Source organism: Acomys russatus, chromosome 22, assembly GCF_903995435.1.
Source record: "Acomys russatus chromosome 22, mAcoRus1.1, whole genome shotgun sequence".
NCBI lineage: Eukaryota > Metazoa > Chordata > Mammalia > Rodentia > Muridae > Acomys > Acomys russatus.
The window spans coordinates 21454356-21477833 of record NC_067158.1 but is presented as its reverse complement, the minus strand read 5'-3'; the positions used below and the strand labels follow the sequence as shown (position 1 = coordinate 21477833).

The following is a 23478-nucleotide window of genomic DNA, read 5'->3' as shown; positions in this document are numbered from 1 at the left end:
CCACTCAGTGTGTTCAGGCAGGTGCCAGCACAGGCTGGATGGAGAATGCTCTACTGTTGGTTTAAGTTTCTTTTGTGAGTTTGTGGAGATGTGGGGAGCACCTCTCATGCTTTGCACCTGCCTTGGGGCTGCCTTAGTTGCAACAAGTACTTAAGGTTTTTTAAAAAATTACAAAAGAAAATTTTAAAGAAAAAACGTTTAGGCTAGAAGATCAAATTTCCCTTTATATTTTCTACTGAGGTGGGCTTCCTTTGACTGGGCAATATAGTGATGCCCTGTACTATACCTACAGTCTTTTCCTTTTAAAATGTGATTTGTATTTGAATATGTGCACGCATGTGCATACACGTGTGCCAGGGGTCAAGGCTGAGTGTCCGTCTCTTTCCACCTTATTTTTGAGACAAGAGACCTCAGAATTCAGGAGCTCATCCTTGCATAGCAAGCACTCAGCCCACGAGCCAGCTCTCCAGCCCCCCACAGCTCCGTGTAGAAAGCATTTTGGGAATAAAGAATTCTTGAGTTTTGTATAGTGTACATTTGTAGGTGGCTCTGTTCTTTGGATGGAGCTGGGGAACACATGTTTTAATGAACGTGTGACCAAGCCAGTCCGCTCTGAGGCTCAGCTTACGATGTGCGCCACGGTCAAGAAGAGTGACCAAAAGTGTCCTTATTAGGAGTCAGAAAGGGGACAAAGCAGAAGTGACTGTACGGCTACTACTCACAAAATCAAACTTCCGTAGACCTTAAAAGCCTGTTTATTTTAAAAAATATATTTAAAAGGTTTGACAAAAAGGTTTAAAAAAGAAAATCACTCCAGTCTTCAACAGCCCATCATCATCCTTTACCACGGTCAAAAGACAACCAAGGCCTCCATCTGAGTAAAAGAGAGAGGGTTTTAAGCCACAGTATTTTACCAGTTACACTGCTGAATACAGTTCTCCAGTCTATCCAGTCAAACAGTGTTCTTTCAGTACTTTTACAAACCAAGCAAAGTGATTCCTATAATGTGGAAACACTAAAATGAAGCAGAAATGCATAGAGAAAATATGGAACTTTGGAGATGCAGAACAAACCTAAAATACAGTTAAATAACAACTACTGACTTTGGTTTCTTGTTACTTTTTAGAAATTTAAATACAATTTATTTGTATATATATCTAAGGATGCGTATGTGTCTATGAGTACCATTGCCCAATTCAGCCAGCAGATGGTATCAGCTGCCCTGGAACTGCAGCTACAGGGGTTGTAAGCCATCTAATATGGATACTGAGTCACATTGGGGTCCTCGGCAGGAGCACCAGGCACTTTGATCACAGAGCTATGTCTTCTGCGCCAGTGCCCAGCTGTTTTTAAAGGTGGGTCTGACTGTGCTGCCCAAGCTAGTCTTGGTCCTATGGGCTAAACTGATCCTCCTACCTCAGTCTAGTCATTAGCTGAGACCAGAAGCAAATGTCACAGTACCTGGTTCCTTTCATTTTATTTTATTATTTTTTTTTAAGTAGAAATGTGTGGAAAAGCAACAAAGCTGACCCTGGTGTGTGGCACCTTCACATGCAGCAGCATGCGTGTCAGGCCAGCAACACCCAAAGAAGCTAGGGGTTGGCTGGCTTTTCCCTGTGGCAGTCACCCATCACTCAGATTCAACCATCTTCAATGAGACCAGAGGACGCAGGACACATCTCAAATTCTGTGAGTAACCCTCTGGAAAGTTTCAAGTTCAAAGCCTTGGGTCAGATGGTCTGGAGCTTTGTAACAATCAAGACTCGCACCATCTGGTCGAAGGAACTACAGATACAGAGCCCCCTTTTGTCAGGACTCCAGTCCAAACTGGAGACGGGCTGAGTAGACAAGGTCACATTCTGCAGCAGGCTGACGGAACCGGCCACTCCCATCTCTACTCCTTCGGAATCTTTCTTTGACCGCTGAGTAGGGTATTCACTAAAAACAAGATCAAAGTGGTAAGAGAGAACTCTGGACATTCATTGTCTTATTTTTATATATTAAGCTTCAGTGACTTTTCATCTCTCAGCTGGCTACTGAGCCACCACTTACAACTTTCCAATATTTACCGTATGTGAGTAAAGACAGCCCCTCTTACCTAGCTCAACACACCTCAGCAATGTTACTTTTCCTGCAAACTTTTATATAGCACGGTGTCTAGCATCGTCCTGGGCCTTCTTAATAAGCGTGCTATAGGTCAGTTTGACTTGTGCTCTCCATAATCTTCTGTTGTAATTCTTTAATAAATCTGGCATGTTAAGACACCATGGGCAACGTGTGCATACAGAGGAAAGGTGATAAGCAGCATTTACAAAAGCTCGCTTAACACTTCCACCCTGACCCCCGAGCCCACCACTCAGACCCAGCCCAAGGACTTTCTCTGTACTATTACTGTGGCAATGCCACTGGGGAGAAATCTTAAAACCACTGGCCTTCACAAGGGAGAAAGCAATGCTAAGAACATCAGATTGTTTTTCTCAGCTAAAAGTATAAAAATTTAAGCTAAGAGGAGGGAAAGACCCAAAATGGAATTATACTTGATATAGATCTGAAAGATGGACAAAAGAAATAACAATCTCTACAGACATGCTTTAAGGCTCTAAGCAGGCTCCCCTGGGCTCTGCAGAGCTTAATGAGTATCAATCATGACACAGTATGAATGCAAAAAACCCACAACCAACCGAGCAACGAAACAAGGAAGACCCAGAGTCTGAGAAGCACAAAGCAGTAAGACACAGGAGAAATGGAGACGCCACAGGCAGGAAACACTTTTTCTTCCTTTCAGATCCAACAAACTATTTACTTGAAAGGAACGAAATGAAGCTGGGCGCATTTGCGGGGCAGAGGCAGACGGGTCTCAGAGCTTTAAGCCCATCTGGTCTACAGAGTGAGTTCCAAGACAGCTAAGGCTACACAGAGAAACTCTGTCTTGAAAAACATAAAATAAATAAATAAATGAACAAAATAATGCACATACACACACACACACACACACACACACACACACACACACACACACACACACACACACACCCCAGTCTCTCTCTCTCTCTGCAGTGGTTGATTTTGGAGGTGGGGGATCTAGCTGCCATTCAGTGGAAAATTGGTACTGGCTCCTTTAGCAGTCTCAAGAATTGGGGAATCAAGGAAACAAGCATGGCCTAGCTAACGAGATTGTCAAAGGCTCACCTGCAGAAAGACTGGGGAAGAATGAAGGGCAAAGGTTCCAGGATCAAAGGATCTATCTGCCCAACCTCATGCCAGAATGCCTAAAACATTCCTCCTGCTCTTACACTGACAGAAAGCACACTTCTTAATGAAGCGAGTTTGGATGAAGCGTATTAAAACACTGTTTTGATTACAAGCAATCACAAGCTTGCCAGTTCATAGCTTCCGTTCTCTAGCAAGTACTATCTGACTGCAGCCTTGTTTTTCAGCTTCTATGAGGAGCTTGGAAGGGTTTGTAAATGGGAAAGTCCAAGCTATACTGAAAATGGTGTTGGTTTTTTTTTTTTTTTATATTAGTAACCAAACTTTAATTTTGAAATATCCTTCAATTGTCAACTTGTTATTTTCTGAGTAATGCTTGAAGAATTTTTGTTGCTAATCAAGTTTTCAAACTTTCAATTTGTATAAGACCCGCTGAACTGGTAGCTGCCCTAGCAGTGCCCCCTGGGAATCACGGAACACAGCACATGGCTATAGCTCCCACAGTAGCTCATCCTGCCTCAGTGTACAAAAAGAAACTCAGTGGTGAGGCTGCACCTGGAGACCAACCAGGAGCCTCAGGGTGTTTTTAAACTATGATGAATCTAGCAAACTCATTGCCCAAACCTAAGTATTCTGACCCTCTCACTAACTCCCAGATGTAATGTTCTAATGACTAGAAGATAATATTTTTAATTAGTTAACTAATTCACTTTACATCCCAATTGTAGCCTCTCCCAGAAGACAGTATTCAATGAAAATCTTAAATCAAATTAAAAAACAAAAGCTACCAAAAGCCATTCCCCACCACCACCCTCCTCCCTCCCTCCCTTCTCCTTTACTATTTATTTTTTGAGACAGGGCCTTGCCCTGTACCTAGGCTGAACTTATTATGCAGTCCACACTAGCCTCTAACTCACAGCAATCCTCCTGGCCCCGTCTCCTGAGTGCTGTGATTACAGTTGTGAATATGCCCACCTACAATTTCAAATCTGGGGAGTGGGGGGGCAGAATACCCCCAATATTTCTAAGTCGTTCTCATATGCATAGACATAACTATGACAAATACTTATTGTGTCAGATAAGGGAGAACTTTTATTAAATGTAAGATAAATACATTAGTAAAAGAAAACATTTAGAAAGCCAGTTATACGATACCTAGAAAGCAAACAGCATGCCAAAATGAATTAAGTCAAATATTAAGGGAGAAAAAGAAAGCTTGTCAGCTCTTTCTTCACACCCACAAATAACTTAGTAAGACTTACTACTTCCAGAGGTGAAGGCTCCCGGCACCTCCCGCTGTCAGAAAGAGCTCTCTGTTCTGAGGCAGATGCCGAACTTGCCATATGGTGGACTTATGGGCCTAGTCAGACAAAACACACATGCTGGTTAAAGACCAAATGGCAGCCCTGAAGAGGAGACTCGAAACCAAGACCTGCAGCCCTTCTCTTCAGCTGCGAGAAAAGAACATTTTACCGCTGCTTTAATTCTCACAGGCACTTTTGCAGAGGAGTGGAGTCCACGTTGACAATGGGATCTGTCGCAGCCTTTCTGACTGCAAACATTTTTCTCAAAGCATCCGGCACTATGGCCTGCCTTTCTATGTGACCTAAGTCTTTTGCAGTGGCCGACACCCTTTGTCTGTTCTCAGTGTTTTAACTCTGATATGTCATGGCTTCTTTGACTTCTGTTTGCTGTTCTTCAGATTCCTGGGACCTGCGTGGGCACCGCTTTTCTATACTAAGATCACTGCCTATGATTTCAGTGAAGATGCGCCTTTCAAACAGTATTCTCTTCCTTCTACTCCCTTAATTCCATGACCTGGTCTTTTCATGGTATCCCATGTGTGTTATATACATATATACATACACATATATACACACGTCTACATGTGTGTATATATGTGTATGCATGTATGTGTGTATATGTATATATTCATATATTATATATAGTCAATTCACACTATAATCGTTAATTTACAGTTAATTTATCATTGACGGTTACTGAATGATACGACTGCTCTACCTCACCTTGAAGATCTGATTCTCCACTTTTCACCAGATCCTTTATGCACCAAGGATTTCTTCTGAGTTTTTAAGTTTGTTTATTGAGTTTTTTTATTCCCAGCATCACTTCAGTTTGGTTTTTCTTCAGCAATTCTCATTACTGAAATATTCCCATTTGCAAATAATCCTAAAGTTAAAAGACCCTAAATACATTACCAGAAAATTTCTAAACTTAATAAATACTTTCAGAAAAGTAACAGGATATTAAACTAACACACAAAATTCAGCAGCCTTTCAATTTCTAATAATGGTCTTGTTAAAAAAAAAGGGGGGGGCCACAGGGAGAGAGGCCTGTTCAGAGGAGTTGCTTAAAAAAAACAAAACAACCCCCCCCCAACAAAAACAGCGTGGTGGTGGTGGTAATGGTGGCAGTGGCTGTGGCACATGCCTGTAATCTCAGCACTTGGGAGGCAGAGGCAGGTGGATCTCTGAGTTCAAGGCCAGCCTGGTCTACAGTGCAAATCCAGGACAGCCAGGGCTCTATATACAGAAAAACCCCATCTAGAAAAAAACCAACCAACCAACCAACCAACCAATAACAACAACAACAACAACAACAACAACAACAACAACAACAAAAGAAAAAAGAAAAAGAAAAAGGAAAAGAAAAAGGAAAAGAGAACAAACAACCACTTTCTGATCAGACTGAAGGCCTGCAGCGTCACCAGATGGAACCTATACCTGGCACCATTAGTGGGACCAAAACCCTGTGGCTAGACAGGTCACAAGCCCTAGGCAGAGCCTACTACTATACCCTGCTCATAGTACTAAGTGACTCCTAATGACGCATCGCCACGCCCACAGACCCCAACTCTCATCAGACAAGCTTCTTCTTGCAGCAGACATTAATCCACACAGAGACCTACAACTGGCAAATGTGGAGCACTCAGCCTATCACATTCTCTCTTCAAAGCTCAGGGACCTCCCTATAAGAGGACACAGGAAGTCTATAGGAGACGGAGATGGAAGAAAGCTCCAAAGAAACAGGATTTCCTGGACAGAGCAGGGCAGTCACACAAACGAACTCACATCAGTGGTGAGAGCACGCACAAGACCTGAGCAAGCTCAAGCCAGACAAAATGGCAGTACGGTGAGGGACTGGCCGCTGGCAGCTGCTGGGAGAGCGGACTTAGTTCTCTTAGTGCTGTGACCTTTGGAAGGATGGCCATGCTCCAGGGTAGATCCCACACTCGAGAGTGGCTGGGCAACACAAACTCAACTCAGTGGGTGCTTAGAGTGGGGTGGGGAGGAGAAAACAAAACACCAAGGTGGGTGGATGGACAGCGGTGTGGACGAGGGAGGAGGAGCTGCAGGAGGGGAAGTGAATATGATCAAAATGCATTGTGTGAAATTCTCAGTTAGTCAAAATGTTATTGAAAAAAAAAAAAAGGAAAAAGAAAAGAAACCAAACAACAAACGATGGCAAGGATGTGAAGAAAGAGGAAGCCTTACTGCTGGTGGGAATGTAAAAACATAAAGTGGTACAGTAAGTGAGGCTGGAGATTTCTTAAGAACACTCAAGCAGAATGACTGTGTAACTCAGCTATGCCCTAACTCCCGGATGCAGAACCAGAGGACCCTGAGTCAACATACTACAGAGATCACTGTACGTCCACTTCTATTGCTGAACTATTCACATAGCTGAGAAGCAGAACAAGTCTAGACATCTACCAGTGGATGAATAGCAAGAAAATGAAGTACATACCCACAAATGGAATTTCATTGCATCATTAAAAAGGACAAATACAGGATGTTTTCTCTCATGTGCAAAACCTAGAATTAAATTTATGTGTCTGTGAAAAGCTGAAAGTGTGGTGAGAGAGGAAGGGGGAGTAATAAATGACCAGGAAAGAGGGGCAAAAATGAGTGTGATAAACATACAGGACATGGATGCAGAAGTGAGGAGAATTTGATAGGAAGAAGGGGACCAGAAAGAGACAGGCAGGGAGATGGGGAAGATGCTGACGGACTCAGCTGAATAGCAGCAATGTATGAAGACATATGTTTCACCGTGCTGCATCTATTTTGTAACTAACACTCTGCATATCTGGATGACTTTTAATTTAATTTAGTCATCATTTAAATATGTTAACGTATCGCCTATATTTAAAAAATGAAAATGCATTTCCTTAGGAAAATAAAGGCAGGCAAGTGGAAAAGGCTGACAGTTTATCAGTGCCTCAGTCCAACATGCTGGTGCACCTTGGGGGGCCATGAGGAGTGAGAGCTGCTGAGCGAGAAGGGAGGGATGCAGGAGGACACAGGGGAGGGCGACCCTGCTGTGTAGAAGCCTGAAGCTGCTGTGTGACCTAAGCTGCCCACTTCCCATTTCAGTGATTATTAACCTGGAGATTTTATTTTAAATTATTGTGTATATGTGGGGGTGGGGTGGGGCTATCTGTGCATGAATGCAGTGCCTGGGGAAGTCAAAAGATGGCATCAAGTCTCCTGGCACTGGGAGTTACAGAGGGTGATGAAGAGCCTGGCATGGATGTTAGGAACCTGACTCAAGTCGAGCAGCGGGCATTCTTAACTGCTCTCTCTCCAGTCCTGAATGATAAGTCTTGTCATTGATCTGAATATTCATTTGAGAGCATTACTGCTAGCATGTAAAAACAGGGCTCTCAAAATATACACTTTGAGTTATGAGAGGCCCCAGTGATTAGGTTAATACTGCCCAAATGAACTTGCAAGGACACTATTGTATATAGATAATAAGAAGTGATTTACAAACAAAATATGGAACAATTTAACTATAGACTGAAAGCTATAGTAACTACATTTTAAAATGACACTGGCAAAATAGTGTTGCAGTTTTAGTTACCCTGTTATGGCTTTAGCTCATCTGGCGCTGGCAATCTATGCTCAACAATAACTACTATACCCTGAGATACAGTGTATCAGGAGCACAAAGGGGGGAGTTCTGTGAAATCCCGCAGCACCCACCGTGGGAGAAGGAATCCCGCAGCACCCATGATGAGAGGTAGCAGGAAGTGCACATCCTGCAGCATCCACAGTGAAGGAAGCAATGGAAGTAGCTCCTTACTTCCTGACAACCTGTACATTGGAATCAGATGGAAACAACCACCTGCAGCTGCCTTCCTTCTTATGCTCAGGAAAGAGGGTCACATTCCCCTCCCCCTTTCTGCAAGACACGATGTTTCTACATGGATTTTATGCAGCTACTTTTTATTCCAGACATATTCTCTTTGTTGTGACAAGTATTTCCCTTTGTTTTTCTTTCCTTATCATTTTTTCTAATCTTGTAGCCAAAGCCCTTCCCCACTAAGCCATCTCAAGTAGAAGCCAAAGCATGAACAAACAACACTGAGTATCTAGGATTCCTGACCACAGTAACCAGGGTTTTCAAGTGATATCACTTAATACAGCAAATGAGAATTAAAACAAAATGGGATGAGATGACACAGTGAAATGATATTTCTGGAAAAATCACTAGATATTAACAGAAATAATATGTGTTTACTAGAAAACACCAGGCTGGGATTTCCTGATCAAATTCTTGGCACCAGCAAGGCTTCTTTAACTACAAAGTAAGATTCCTGGCTAACTAGATAGTTACTATAGTCGGGGAGTATAAAGCTGGCAACCTTTGGGATCTGCACAAAAACACGGTCCAACAAGCACGTGACAGAGAGGAAACCTGGTGAGTCATTCTGTGAGGTAGTCTAAAGCAAACACCACCTCTCTCCATAGAAAGAGAGCCCCTCAGAGTTACCTTTTCTGTAACAGAAGCAAAGCCTTTGGTGGGGTGCTGTGTTCTCATGTCAAAGACGTGGAACTTCCCTTCCAGGGATGTCGCTACCAACTTATTCATACTTATGTCTTTTCTGTCAAACTCCAAGCTACACACCTGAAAGTGGAAAGTGCGTTATTGATAGGCTCGTATTTTCTTTACTTTGTAAAGCATGTGCACGGGCATTCTTTGCCCGCTTTCATATATGCACACCAGGTATATAGTGGGTGCCAGGGAGGCCAGAAGAGTAGGCCAGGTTCCCCAGAACTGGAATTAGATGGTTTTGAGCCATCATGTGAGTGCTGGGAGTTAAACCCAGGTCCTCTGGAGGAGCATTCAGTATTCTTAAGCACTGAGCTGTCTCTCCAGCCTTTGTTGATTCTTTTACGTTATCTGAACGGTTTAAAACAACAAGACCATGTGGAGGGCTTGAATAGCCATTCAACCTTTTGAATCAATATAGCAAAATATAGTTTCTGTTAATCTGATCGACAAAACCATCAAGGGGGGGGAGGGACATGTCCGCGTGCTCAGTGAAAGGTGACAACACAATGTTTTCATTATTTAGCATAGGTAAGTCAAAGCCTCCTTCCAAAAATCAGAACCACATTTTTTTTTTTTTTTTTTTTTTTTTGGTTTTTCGAGACAGGGTCTCTCTGTGTAGCCTTGGCTGTCCTGGACTCGCTTTGCAACCCAGGCTGGCCTCAAACTCACAGCGATCTGCCTGCCTCTGCCTCCCCAAATGCTGGAATTACAGGCGTGCACCACTGTACTCAATGGAACCACATTCTTTGATAAAGGTGTCCAGCTCAAGAACCAAAAGTCCAAAGGTGCTTGGAGAAGCTTTTCCTACTCATTTTGATATCATCTGTGTGGTCCCTGTGGCCCTCAGATGCGGTGGCGGCTCTACTGGCTCCACTCTGTACAAACCACATCTGAGTATACGTTTGCGTCCTTACATTTTTGGCTTGAGCCCCGCCTTTAAAGGCTGAGCCACCTCTCTAGCTCCTGTGTTCACTGTCTTAGTAAAGGGGGCCCGGCTGCCAGTAGACTCAAGGCGGTTTGGCCGCAAATGGTTAACTTTTGGCAGAAGACTGAGAGGCATGGGTTTGGAGAAGGCCTCTGAGAACTCTGTAGTGGTCAGAGGAAGACACAGATACAAATATGCTCAGAGAAGTTGGAGATCATAGAAATGCACATTACCCCATTTTTAATGTTTGTCTCCCACCGCAGCGACATGTTTCTGAGGTCGAACAGCTTGATGTCCCCATTGTCATAGCCAGCACAAACTACACGTTCTTCTTGACTATAAGCATTGCCTGGAAATCAAGACACATTTCAGGTCTTCATAAACGCAAGGTGAAGGCTGCTAGGAAAAACTGGTACAAAATACACATATAACTTGGGACAGATTTAATTTTAAAAAATTATACTGGGGATAATTCCACTCATCAATTTTGGCAAATGAGGAATATTAAAGTTTAAAAAATTGCTTACTAGAAATTCTATGACAAGAGTCTACTTGAAAGTGTTTCCTGGACTCTAAATAGAAAGGAAATGGTCCCTCTGGCCGGGACATGGCGTAGGCTTGTCCAGCAGGCACGGGGCCCTATAATCCATCCCAGTACTGCAAAGGCAGACCAGCTACAGTTCACACATCACAGGGCCTGGGAAGACGGCAATGTGTATGCTTCTTCCCATCCCTTGGTAGCAACAGCGTATGAACGAAAACTCTGCTTTAAAATGATTTTGCAGAGTATTTTCCTGGTTATCTTACTTTTACCAGAAGCTCTGTAACAAGTGGGAGGGCACTGTTAGCCGTGCAGGTGACCGCCCCTACAGGTTAGAATATGATGTAAACTTCAGCATGCTTAGCTCCGGGATGGTTCTCCTGCATAGCTCTTGCCAAATTGGGCGAGGGGGTGGAGTGATGTGAAGGAAGAGGAAGGTCCTGTGTGTGAGGCCTTCATTCTCAACAGGCTCCTGCTTCCTCCTTATACACTCCAGGCCTGCATTTCCGCTGTGAGGTCTTGCTGGCACCAGTACCTTGCTCTTCTAGGTCCCAAACTGACGTCACCGTCTTCCCTTACCACTGCCACACTGCTTGTGGAGCTCTTCAATGAACAACATCCTTCTCTCTGTCACCAATCCCAACATGCAGTCATTTCGAACATAATCATTTTCCTTGTTCCTCATTTGATGGACACAGAATTGCAAGTACTACTTATTCTCTATCTGTCTTATGAATCATGTTCATGGCTGCAAGCCTTCCTTACCTGGAATCCTGCCTAAAACTTCTGAACTCATCTCCACTGTGCCTTCCCCCGCCCCTTAGTCTTCATCACCAGGGACGTCTTCTGAAAGCTCAGAACATACTGCACCATACACAGACCTTCCGAGGCAGACCACTACCCAGTCCACCCGAACACAGTGGTGGGTACGGCATCTCTGTGGCCTCTTTCTCCACCATCTCCTCCCAGGGCACTTTGAAGTTATTCTCTATGTTGGGAATATCCTCCCAATTTCAGTGTTGGAAATCCTATGACTCTTTGGTCTGAGATCAACATGGTCTTCCTCTGTGTCTCCCACTGCGTCTCTCTGCATGGACTGATGCTTCTTGTGATGTTTTGTTACTTTTTTATACTGTAGGTGAAGTGGATGCCAGCCCTTCTTTACTAAATCATATGCCATATGCTTGAGGGCTCAAACATGACTCACTTTCACTGTTGCATGTCCACAGTAATTAAAAAAAAAAAATCTAAAGTCAGGCATGGTGCTGCTCATCTGTAGCTCCAGCTCGCTGGGAGGTTGAAGCAGGGTTTTACTTAACCCCAGAGGTTTGAGGCCAGCCTGAGCAACATAGTGGCATCTTGTCTCAAAACACACACACACACACACACACACACGCATGCACGCACGCACGCACGCACACACGCACACATGTGCATGCATGCACACGCATGCGCACACACACACGATCCAGGTGTGGTGGCATATGCCTTAATCCCAGCATTTTAAAGGCAGAGGCAGGAAGATCTTGGCCAGCTTGAGGTCAACCTTTTCAAAGAATAAAACAGAACAAAACAAAACCCAGAAGGTTTAAACTAAACATGGCGCTGCATCCAGAGGTGCAGGCCTGTAACTGCAGCGACCTGGGAAGCTGAGACTAGCCTGCGTTCTGGCCCTTATCCTTTACAGCCAAAGACAAGGGCCAACCCTGACAAGATCAACATGATTATCAGTATATTAATAACAGGTCCCAGCTGTCAGACTTACAAGATATAATTATGCAATGGCACAACTATTTTCTAGAAAATAAACACTATGTAAAATGTAATGTGCAACTTTTTAGGTTATAATTTGCATCTGAGGCTTCACTTAGCCCTATTGCTGGCATTTGGTACTAAACTAAGTCAGTCGTATCAATTAAGCAAAAACCTACCAAAATAATAGTAAACATTCCCAATACTTAATAATCTATGCCCATTCTAAGAGCTTTAGTGGTATTACCTCATTGGCTCCTCAACGCTATTAGCACCACTGTGTAAACACAACAACCCAGAAACAGTGAAGTCCGGTGACTTTCCCCAAGCCACACACTAAACAACGCAGTACAGATGCAACTCCCAGCCTGAGATTGACAGTGACGACTGTGATACTCACCTGGACACACTCTCAGAACAGTCTACAGAGTGGACTACTGGAGACCACTGTTAACTTCCTGAAACTTAATGAACTTTGAACACAGCAGCCTGTCAAAAACTTACCAAATGCCACCGTCCAACAGTCTCTCTTGTTTTCTCCTTGTGCAGGTTCCATGTTAGCAACAGGATCATCTTTTTGCCTTGGGTCCCACACCTTTACAGTGCCTGCCATGGACAAGAGAGTTGGCAAAATTCAATAGTGGCTGATCACGTTTCCTGTTTACATTCTCTTTCCAGTTTCCTGTACACGTGACAATAATGCAGATGTTACAAGATCTGAAAATACCCATGTTTTCCTAACGTCAATGTGATTAAAATGCACTTGATGCCAAACATAGCCCATATGCTAGTATAAGAAATGATTGCTAAATTAATAGTTACACAGAGAAACCTCTCTGCTCCTAGGCTATGATTGACAAGTCAAAGACAAGTGTACAATTAAAAAAATGCCTTACACATTTTGTTGTATGTACAAAGGTCAGTGAGAGTGTCATTTTAGTTACGTTTTCCTTACTGCACATAAAACCACTGGCATTTTTCTTATACAGAAGAATAAGCTGTCACTATGATTCTTTTTAAAAAAATATTTATTTATTATGTATACAGTGTTCTGCTTACACATACACATGCATGCCAGAAGAGGACATCAGATCTCATTATAGATGGTTGTGAGCCACCATGTGGTTGCTGGGAATTGAACTCAGGACCTTCGGAAGAGCAGCCAGTACTCTTAACCTCTGAGCCATCTCTCCAGGCCCCCTCACTATGTTTTTATAAGGGGTTTTAGAGTGCCACTTCAACTACTGGGGGAGGCAGTTCATAGCAGAGTGACCAGCTCGCTTGAGGTCCCAGCTTCACTTGTTGACACAGAAGAAGAAATAACCCCTCTGTTTTACATAACTTTCCCTCATAAAATAGTGAGGAGGGAACTATTAAATAAAATTAGCCTAAACTAAATTTCAACATTCTTATATCAATTTACATTATAGGATTACTAACTAGTGTCACAGCCTATAATCAACTTAAATGCATTTAATGAGAAAGAAGAGGGAAGGGGTAAAAAAAAAGTCCCCAAAAGAGACATGAAACTTAAGCTATATCTCCAGGGATAGAACTGGTCATTAGAAATGTGGCAAGGACTGCCACAAATCTGCTGGAGATTACCATCTCAGCCACAGGTGTACCCAAGTTGTTAAGATCCTAGTAAGTTTTCCACACTTGAATTGGCAAAGAACTTCGATGATTCACAACACAAAATTAATTAGTAGGCAAGCACAGACCTAACACAAAGGGAAATGGAGTACAGTTTCTAATCTACAAACTTAACAGGAAAGGAGAATCAATGGCGGCCAACGATAGTCCCTCACCCACCATAGCTGGCCAGGTGAATGTGTACTATGGCTTGTTTAGAAACGCATTTTAAAAATCATAAAATATTCCCAAGGAGCTACATACATAACAATCATTACTTCTTCATAATTTCAAGCCGCCTAAGATTACCCAGAAAACTTGAAGCACACTGAAGGGTTACTGCAGAAGCAGAGCGGAGTACAGTGGTAGAGCCTCACAATGGAATTTCATAGTCATTAATACATGGAAACAGAAGCATCTGCCTGTGACAAAGCATAAAGCAGAGGCATGATCACAGTGGCTGTGGCGGCGCAATGGACTGCTCACTAGCTCTCCTTTGTGAAACACTGTTCCTGTGAAAAAATAAAGCCTGGGACCCATGCAGTCATTCACACCAAGCCTGTTGCTCACTGAAGCCAGTGCCTGCGGACAGATCTCAGACCATGTTTTCAGGTGCCTGTCAACCTGACATTTCCCTAAGTAGTAACTCGGCTTTTTAAAAAGAGAATGAGAAGGCGCCATCCGTCTCACACCACACCACTGGTTGTTTCAGAAGCCCATAAAGAGATTGTAAGTCTTTCAAGTAAGTTCATTATTAATTGTTGAACTAACTCCACACTACAAGATTCAGTGCTGTGTCTCCACCTGAACCGACACAGAAGCCTGAAACAAACGAGAGATGCACAATAGACTTGTCTGTTAAAATGCAGATGCACGAAGGGAAGATGCAGAGTCAAGCCAACCATAGGGGATTCTGTGTGCAGAGGAGACGGTTTCCATTAAACATTTGTTTAGTACTTAAACTGCACTCACTCACCATCTCGGCTGCCGGTCACAATTTCAGGTGCTCCTTCCCCAATTCCAAGTCCACCTATCCCATCTATAGTATTTATAATTTCTTTGTGACCCTTCACAGAATACACTGGCATCTCTGGAGCTTCCAAATTCCTAAGGGGGGAAAAAAACTACTTACTACACTTGGCCTAAAAAAACCAGTTCAAAATTATATATTTTAAAAAGAATTCAAAATGGATCCGAGAGTTTAACATTTAAGACAGAGGCTCTGACAATGCTAGAGGAAAACATAAATAAGACGCTGAGAGATACAAGCATAGGTAAGGATTCTCTGAACAGGATTTCAATGGCACAGGAAATAAATGCAGTAAACGGACCCATCAACACACAAATGGATAAGGCTATACACAATGAAATTTTATTCAGCCACAAAGAAAAACGAAACCCTGACATTTGTGAGAAAAGGAACAGCAGCAGAAGTCATCATGGTAAGCAAGTAAAGACCACGGTTCCTCTTGTAACGTGGAAAATAAGTTTAAAATTATATGCACATACCTATGTGTGCATATGTGTGTATGCATATATGCATATATACAGTCATAAAACTGGAGAGGGTGGCCAGTAAGATGGCCCGGGTGGGGAAGGAACCTGCCAGCAAGCCTGACAACCTGCACTGATCCCCAGGTCTAAAAGGAGCAAGAGAAGACAGGTGCAAAGACTCCCAGAAGCTGTCTTCTGCTCTCTGCCCGTGTTCATGTACACACAGGCACAGAGACACACAGGCACACAGATAGAGATACAGACAGACACTGAATAAAATGTGAAAAAAAAAAAAAAAAAACCCAACAAAACAAAACTCAAAAGGGGATCGGAAGGGAGGAATATACATAGTAACAATGTATCTAGCTGGGACAGTCTTTAATCCCAGCACTTGGGAGGCAGAAGCAGACAGAGCTCTGTGGAGTTAAAGGCCACTACACTGTGAGCTACAGGGCAGCCACCAACAGTGAACCCTACCACCAAGCAGCTCATCATTAGAAATGAGCCAATAAACAAACAAACAAAATGTTGCTATGTACTTTAGATGTTGAAATTTTTTTCTACAAAGTAATTAAAGAAAAACTTGAATTCATTTAACTTTAAATATTAAATAAATTTAAATAAGATTTATATAAAGGCAGTAGATACTATTGTGATTTTGTTCATTCATAGCAGGTTTTTATTAAGGTATTCAATAGACATTTTCCTAAAAAGTCATGTCTAAATCTTAAAACATTAAATACTGTATTTTTCAGACCATAAGACACACCCAGTTTTTAGAGCAGAAAAAAAAAAAGAAAGAAAAACAGTAAAAACAGCAATCGGACCATAAGGTACACCCTAACCTACCCCCGTCCCCTTTTGGGAAGAAAAGAGTGCATTTTATGGTCTGAAAAATATGGTACTAACAAAATCTAAGTGGGAGTTCTGCATGGAAAAAATTAAAATCAGTGTATCACTCTATAACACTAAACCTCTTGCTAAAGTGGCATTAATTACTAGCCCCAAACAGCCTGTGGGCGGGTAAGAACCACTAACATTGTTTCAAGTTCTAAAGGGAAGAGCTAAGCATCTTTTTAAACCTTTGTCTATTAACTTCTGAGGTTAATATAATTATACCATCTCCCCTCCCCTTACCTCGCTGCTCCAAGCCCTCCTCTCCTCTCCTCTCCTCTCCCCTCCCTTCCCCTCTCCTCCTCTCCCCTTCTTTTCCCTCCCTGCATCAAGCCCTCCTACAGATCCTCCTTGCTCTTTCACATTCATGGTCTGTTCACTGTTATTACATGCATATACATACAGACACATGTTATACACACACATTCCTGAATGTAATTATGACACTTAGGATTTTAAATAGACTCTGAATATGACATAGAGATGTATCACAACACAGTCCTCGTGACTTTCAGGAGAAATTTAAATATTTGAAACAACTATTTCCAAATGAGAACTCTTTCTCTCAGAAGAGTGAGAACCCTATCAGAGAGCACTTATCCCATTGGTACACTGTTTAATCCTCTCACCATATATGAAGAGTTCCATCAAAATCTCCAGTAGCTAAGTATCTCTGCTGCAAAGACGTGGCACCAAATGTTCCACACTTAAAGGGCTTAGCCTTCTCGATCTGGATAGAAAGGAGAGAGGGTATTTACTTATGTAAACACTTACTTATAATCCCAATGTCTACGGCTTTGCAGTGAGGGCTAAACACACTATACATAAAAGCAATGAAAACACTGAAGAATTGCTCTTTCTTCAGTTAAGTCTGTATAATTTTAAAAAGCTATCACTGTCAAAAAGAAAGGTTTTTTAACTTGAGACATGGTCTTACTATGTAGCCTTGGTTGGCCTTGAACTCAAAGCTTCTGGGTCACTGAGTGAAGTGTATTTACTTTTAACTAATGTGTATGGGTGTTTTGTCTTCTTGTATGTTCATGTATCATGTGTGTGCAGTGCCCACAGAAGCTAGAAGAGGTCACTGGATCCTGTGGAACTGGAGTTACAGAACCATCTGTAGATGGTTGCCATGCATGTGTGCTGGGAATCAAACCCAGGCCCTCTGGAAGAGCAGACAGTGACATCTGAGCAATCCTTCTAGCCCAGGATTCTGAGACAAGGTCTCTCACATCATTGCTCAAGACAGACATGATCCAAACTGATCTAAAACCCAGAGATCTTCATGCCAGCACGGGGTTACAGGAGAGGGAGAGGGACAGAGAGAGATTTTTCTTGTTGTTGTTATCTGAGATACCCAAACGCTGCCAATTTGAGTCCCATGTGATGGCTCACTGCTGTAGCCCAGCACTCCAGACACGGAATCAGAAGTGCAGTTGTGAGTTCAAGGTCAGGCTAAGCAACACTGAATTTTAGGCAGGCTAGGCTACTAAGAGACCTTTAACCTTTTCCTCTTGCAATCCTGAAAGCTCTACTATCTCTGCTGTTCTGCAGATTAAAAAGGTGCAGTACATACTGTGCAGACCTCTTGGCAGAAATGCAAAGACAATGGAGACTTTATTCCCTGAAGGCTTCAGGAAAAGTAATGTCCACAGGCCTCTTGTAGTCCTGCCTCTCTGAACGAGGGTGTAAGGAAGCCTCCCTTAGCCCTTCAGCACTAATTCTTGGGACAGAGAAGCCAGCACCAGTGTTCTTCCAGATCCTTCCTTCTCATCCTCTGGGTTTTCAATGTGCTGTGTGTCTAAGAGGGTATCTGATGTCATTTGTACACAACCATGGAAACTGTTTCCACGTACTGAGAATATGATAAGAGACATCGTTCTACATGTTTTCTCCCAGAAAAGACCATCTTTTTCCCTAATATGTACATTGCGGTTAGGAACCTGTTTTATGTGAGTGCTAGAGTCTTCCACTCAGGCCCTCAGGCTTGCAGACCAAAGCCCCTCATATCCTCTGAGCTACCTTCCTACTCTCAGATCTAAGTTTTTAACCTTAGTAAGGATTAGTGTTTATATAAATACCTTATCCTCATTGAAACTTTGTAAGATCAATTGTGTGTGTGTGTGTGTGTGTGTGTGTGTGTGTGTGTGTGTGTGAGAGAGAGAGAGAGAGAGAGAGAGAGAGAGAGAGAGAGAGAGAACTTCAGGTATCCTGATCTATGGCTCTCTGCTTTATCCCATGGAGACAGGGCTTTGCACTGAACCTGGAGCTAAGCTAGCTGGCAGCAAGCCCCTGGGATCTTCCTGACTCTGGCCTGCACAAGTGAACAAGTTACACGCGTGCAGATGTGCCTGGCTTTTTATATGGCTGTTGCAGATTAAAACCCGGTCCTCACGTTTGCACAACAAGCGCTCCCTCAGCCCTGCCTGCAGTCCCAGGGATACCATTTTCAAAAGGAGAAGTGATGCCTCTTGCTTACATCCCAAGAGTCAGGCAGATCTCAAGCTCTCTCTAAGGGACGCTGCCTGCAGGGCAGTATGTGATCCCAACACTTTACTATGCAGCCCACTCTGCAAGCCTGTGTCAGCAGAAACATCATCATCATCATCATCGACAACAAAAAGTTCTAAGTCTAAAATGTGTGTATGTGGGGGAGAAGATGTGGGAATGAATTAAAGCCAATTTCAGATTTTTTTCACCTTTGGTTTTAAACCTCATTCGTTTTTTTAATAAGATAAATATATAGTTTCATGCTCCCCTCAGGGTTTGTTTTTGTACCAAAAAAAAAAAAAAAAAAAAAAAAGCAGAAACTTAGATGTTACTAGTTTATTGTTCAAGAATGAAACTCAAAATATCCAATAAAAATCATTTAAAACATTAGATCATGTCACCGGCCTGCAGTGTAACTCTGCTTTGCTCAGAAAGGCTAGTCTGGTTCTCAGACAGTCCGAGAAATCAGTAACTGAGAGTGCACCATGAAAACGCAGATGTGTACGGTGCACCGTGAAAACACAGATGTGTACCGTGCACCGTGAAAACGCAGATGTGTACGGTGCACCGTGAAAACGCAGATGCGTACCGTGCACCGTGAAAACGCAGATGCGTACCGTGCACCATGAAAACGCAGATGTGTACCGTGCACCAAAGAATTCTCTTTTTTAACACTGTGAAGTACTTTTTTTTTCCTATGGAAGATGAGTAGAATACAGTGGTAACTTTGGTAGAAAACTGATTGGTTGAAAGTAAAATAATGATCTAATTGGTTAAAATTATTTCACACACACAAAAAAAATCCTGTAAGATTGATAATATTGAGTATGACCATCAATGATAGTTTACTTGACCTAATTTTTTTTTTTTTTAAATAGTCTATGCCAGAATTACATGTCAGCATGACTAAAGAAGCCCAAGATCAATAATTGCCATGAGAGCTATTTTTGTTCTGCCTGTGGGCGGGTCTACTGCAGCTTGTCAGCATTTCCTCCTCCACATCCTGGCACTACTTAATTAACATTAAAAGCAGTGACTTCAGAAGCACAGGAGCTAAAACACCAACACTGCACTAGCTCACTACCAAGTTTCAACCATGATTTCATTTCTCAGAGCTGTCTCTGTCCGTATGGTACCTTTGTGTTTATTAGGAAAAAAAAAAGTTGTCCGGTGTAAGTTGGAGTCTCAGAAAGGACGATGAAGTGACACTTGGCTAGCCACTCTTATGTGGCCCAACAGTCTGTACAACTAGGGAAGGAAGCCTGCCTTCCATTTCTTTTTCTTTTATGTGTCTGGGTATCTTTTCTGCAAACATGCCTCTGCATTAGATTCATGGCTGGTGCCAAAGGAAGCCAGAGAAAGTGAGCATAAGCGCCCCTAAAAGTGCAGTTATGAACAGTGGCAAGCTGCTGTCTGGGTCCTGGGAAGCAAACCTGGGTAATGTGGAAGAGAAGCGGGTGTCCCTAACCACTGAGTCATCTCTCCTGCTCCCTACTCTCTGCTTTTCTTTATTTGTTTGCTTGTTTTTGTTTTTTTTTTTTTTGATACAGGATCTCACTATGTAACTCTGGAACTATTCTGCAACTCACTTTGTAGACCAGACTGGTCTTAAACTCGCAGAGATCCTCCTGCCTCTGCTTCCTGAGCTCTGGTATTAAAGGTGTATGCCAAACTGCCCAGCCTCCTGCCCTCCATTGTAATCAATTCCTCACAGGCAATGGCTGACTTGCTCTTTTATACGTTATCTTGGGTGCATAGGCTTTGGAACAATTCCATCATAACAAAATGAGTGTGTCTCCTAACATTTACGTCAGTAACTCACCTGGCCCCACTCTGTCACTCACTAAAGTCAACTAGCAGGTCATATTTCTAGGGATGGGCAAAAGGCATGGGTATTTTAAATCCTGTACACAAACATCATTAGCAACCAAACATACATAGGAGACTTTGATAACCTGTATGCTTCTCTGCTGTACCCCAAAAAATACAATATTAAGTTCTGAAAGGTGCTTTATTTCTAATATTTTACTTGACTTTTTTTTTTAGAAGTAAATGTTCAAATACTTGCAGTTCTTTTTTAGCATAGTAACTCTATAGTAGTCTCAGTAATTGCATATGGAATGAAAAGGATGCAAAAACACCCTTTTACTCCAATGGCTCAGATCATGTGATACTTTCTTTTTTATTTCTACCTAAATTTTCTATATGTTCTCTTATAAACACATATTACTTTTACTATAAACAACTAAGAATTTTCTAGAATTCTTCAGAAATTACAAGAGATAAACACTATTTCACTTGGAACAACTACTACTGAAATGTATGTAAAAATAGTAATTCATGGGAAAACAAAAAATATTACAATACTATAAATGCTTTCTGGCTGAGTGTTGACTGGCATTTGCTCCTAGCGTTTCCTGTGAAGTGTCTGTTATGCCAGTGTTTCTCACGTTCAGAGTCTTGACGACACATTGGCTACCAATCCCTACACCAGAATGTCAAACTCCCAAATTCCCATAATAAACATGTATCGAGCAGCTGGTCCTTACAAATGACACAAGAAGACACTGTCCCTGCTCTTCAGCTCACAATCTAGAGGACTGAGACAGACTCTTTTGGGCAGAGAAAGTCACTACATTAGTGAAATGTAAAGAAAGGTTCCTTCCTGCAGAGATCAGGAAGGACTTCCTCAGTCAGTCTGAACTGGCCACTGGAACAGCAACAGGTGACCGCAAGTGAAGTGATGAGGAACACAAGGCATGGTGGGAAAGACCAAGCCAAGTTTAGCATCTCCAAGTTGAATGCCTGGCTACAGAGTAGGAACTGAACCGGAAAACTCAGCAGAGCTCAGGGAGGGACACTGCTTCTTCACATATGGTCTCATACAAGTTTAAATTATTCCCTGCCTGCCCTAACCTCTATCTCCTTCAAACCAACTCAACACCTCACTGTGACTGGCTCACTCCTTTCAGTCAACCCAAAGAGAAACATTGTAATAACTGCAATTATACAACTGCTGCTTAGTCACCGCTCAGCACTGTGGTGCGTGGCCTGTAATCCCAGCCCACTGAGAGGCTAGCAGGAGGGTTATGAGTTTGAGTTGAACATCCATCTCAAAAAGAAAGACATGAGATATTAATTATTTTTCATCATTCTGCAATTGGCTCACTGGCAACCTTTTACAAAAACGACAAATCTGGTCCTGTCTCATCAGTCTGAAAGGCCTCCAAAGGTGTCCTGTTTTTCTCAAAGGAACAGGGATAAATCTCTTAAACGGCTTACCGATCTTACAATGGTTCCTACTCTTATATGTTTATGATTTTTTTTTTTTAAGCGGGGGTTACGATTGTTGTTCAGACAGGGTCTCAAACTGAAATTCTTCTGCTTCTACCTCTTGAATGCGGGGATTAAAGGTGTGCCTGTGTTTTTGCTTTAAAAAAGATAATAAACTACCTCCCACCATTAGCATTGAGCTTTCCCACATGCTGGTCCCTCTGGAAGCTTCATACTGTACTCTGGTTTTGCCCTAGTTAGTTTCTACTCACCCTAAATCTGGTTTTACTCTCATAGACATGTGTATTAGAAAACCCATCTTGGTTTACATTTATGCATTTTTGGTCTGTTTAACTCACTGTTTCCCCCAACAGAAAACAAACTCTCACGAGATCGGTGACATTGCCACTCCCATGCCTGGGGCTATCAGACACTCAACTGATATATCTCGAAAGGACCAGGGGTATTCAGTCGTCTCCACCAACTTCGTTGTAGGTATCCCGGTGCCTCCTTTGACTTTACTTGCATGAAATGTAAATTTATTGCATATACCTACTAGTAGACTACAACAACTACAAACAGCCTAAAAGATCCTCGAATACAGCAGACTTGAAACCCTAACTTCACTTCCCAGAAACCTTGCAATGGATCGCACCGAGGATGGCGGGAGGAAGGGGCTGGCAGTGAGCCAAGGTACTAAAGTTCCCCAGTGAGATTTTGAGGTTGCCAAAGTTTTAAGTCCGCAGTATTTCTCAATCTGTAATCTCTTTTCTGCTGGGGGCAAGGCTGTGGCAAAGAGGAATGCAGACCCTAGAAAACGCACGCCCAAACAGCAGTCCAAGCCTGCACCCACCTCCCGCAGCAGCTTTACGTCCCCGCGCTGGATCTCGTACACCTGTATAACGCCGGTGCCCCGGGCGAAGTTGCCCATCGTCACGAACTTGGCACTACAGGGCACCCATTTGCAGTCGAACACCGTGTAGTTGAGCCCCTTTTGAATGTGGACAATGATCTGAGGCTTCTCGAAGGTAGACATGGTGTAGATACAGACAAGCACTAACTTGGAAACCAGAATGCAAACATCTCAGGGGCAGTTTGTCCCTCCCTAGCCACACTCTACCCGGATGCCTTAGCAAGTTGGGCTTGGGTGCCCCCGATAATGCCTGGTGAGCTGCTGAGACGGCACCAAATGTTTCGCCACACACGGCACAAGCAGATTTACTGACTTTACCACGACGTTTTCTCACAGACATATAAAAGTCTGTGAATGCTTTGGCTGAGAGCGCGAGAGGGGTACGGCAATACCAACAACCAAGCATATTCTAGGGCAGCCATTCAGTCACGCGGACCAATCCCGCCTCAGGCCCCCGGCATGGGCCCCGTCTCAGGAAAGGGGCGGAGTCCT

The 23478-nt window shown here is 42.9% G+C and overlaps 1 protein-coding gene across 1 annotated transcript; it reads right to left on the bottom strand.

Moving 5' to 3' along the window:
- Positions 1–1487: 1487 nt before the first annotated feature.
- Positions 1488–23214, bottom strand: Dnaaf10 (dynein axonemal assembly factor 10). The gene is made up of 8 exons (XM_051164900.1): positions 22927–23214; positions 16940–17040; positions 14899–15029; positions 12795–12896; positions 10231–10346; positions 9010–9144; positions 4473–4570; positions 1488–1938 (listed from the first exon to the last, which is right to left on the bottom strand). Exons 1-8 carry the CDS (start codon positions 23107–23109, stop codon positions 1731–1733), a joined length of 1074 nt encoding a protein of 357 aa, XP_051020857.1. The 5' UTR covers positions 23110–23214; the 3' UTR covers positions 1488–1730.
- Positions 23215–23478: the final 264 nt, after the last annotated feature.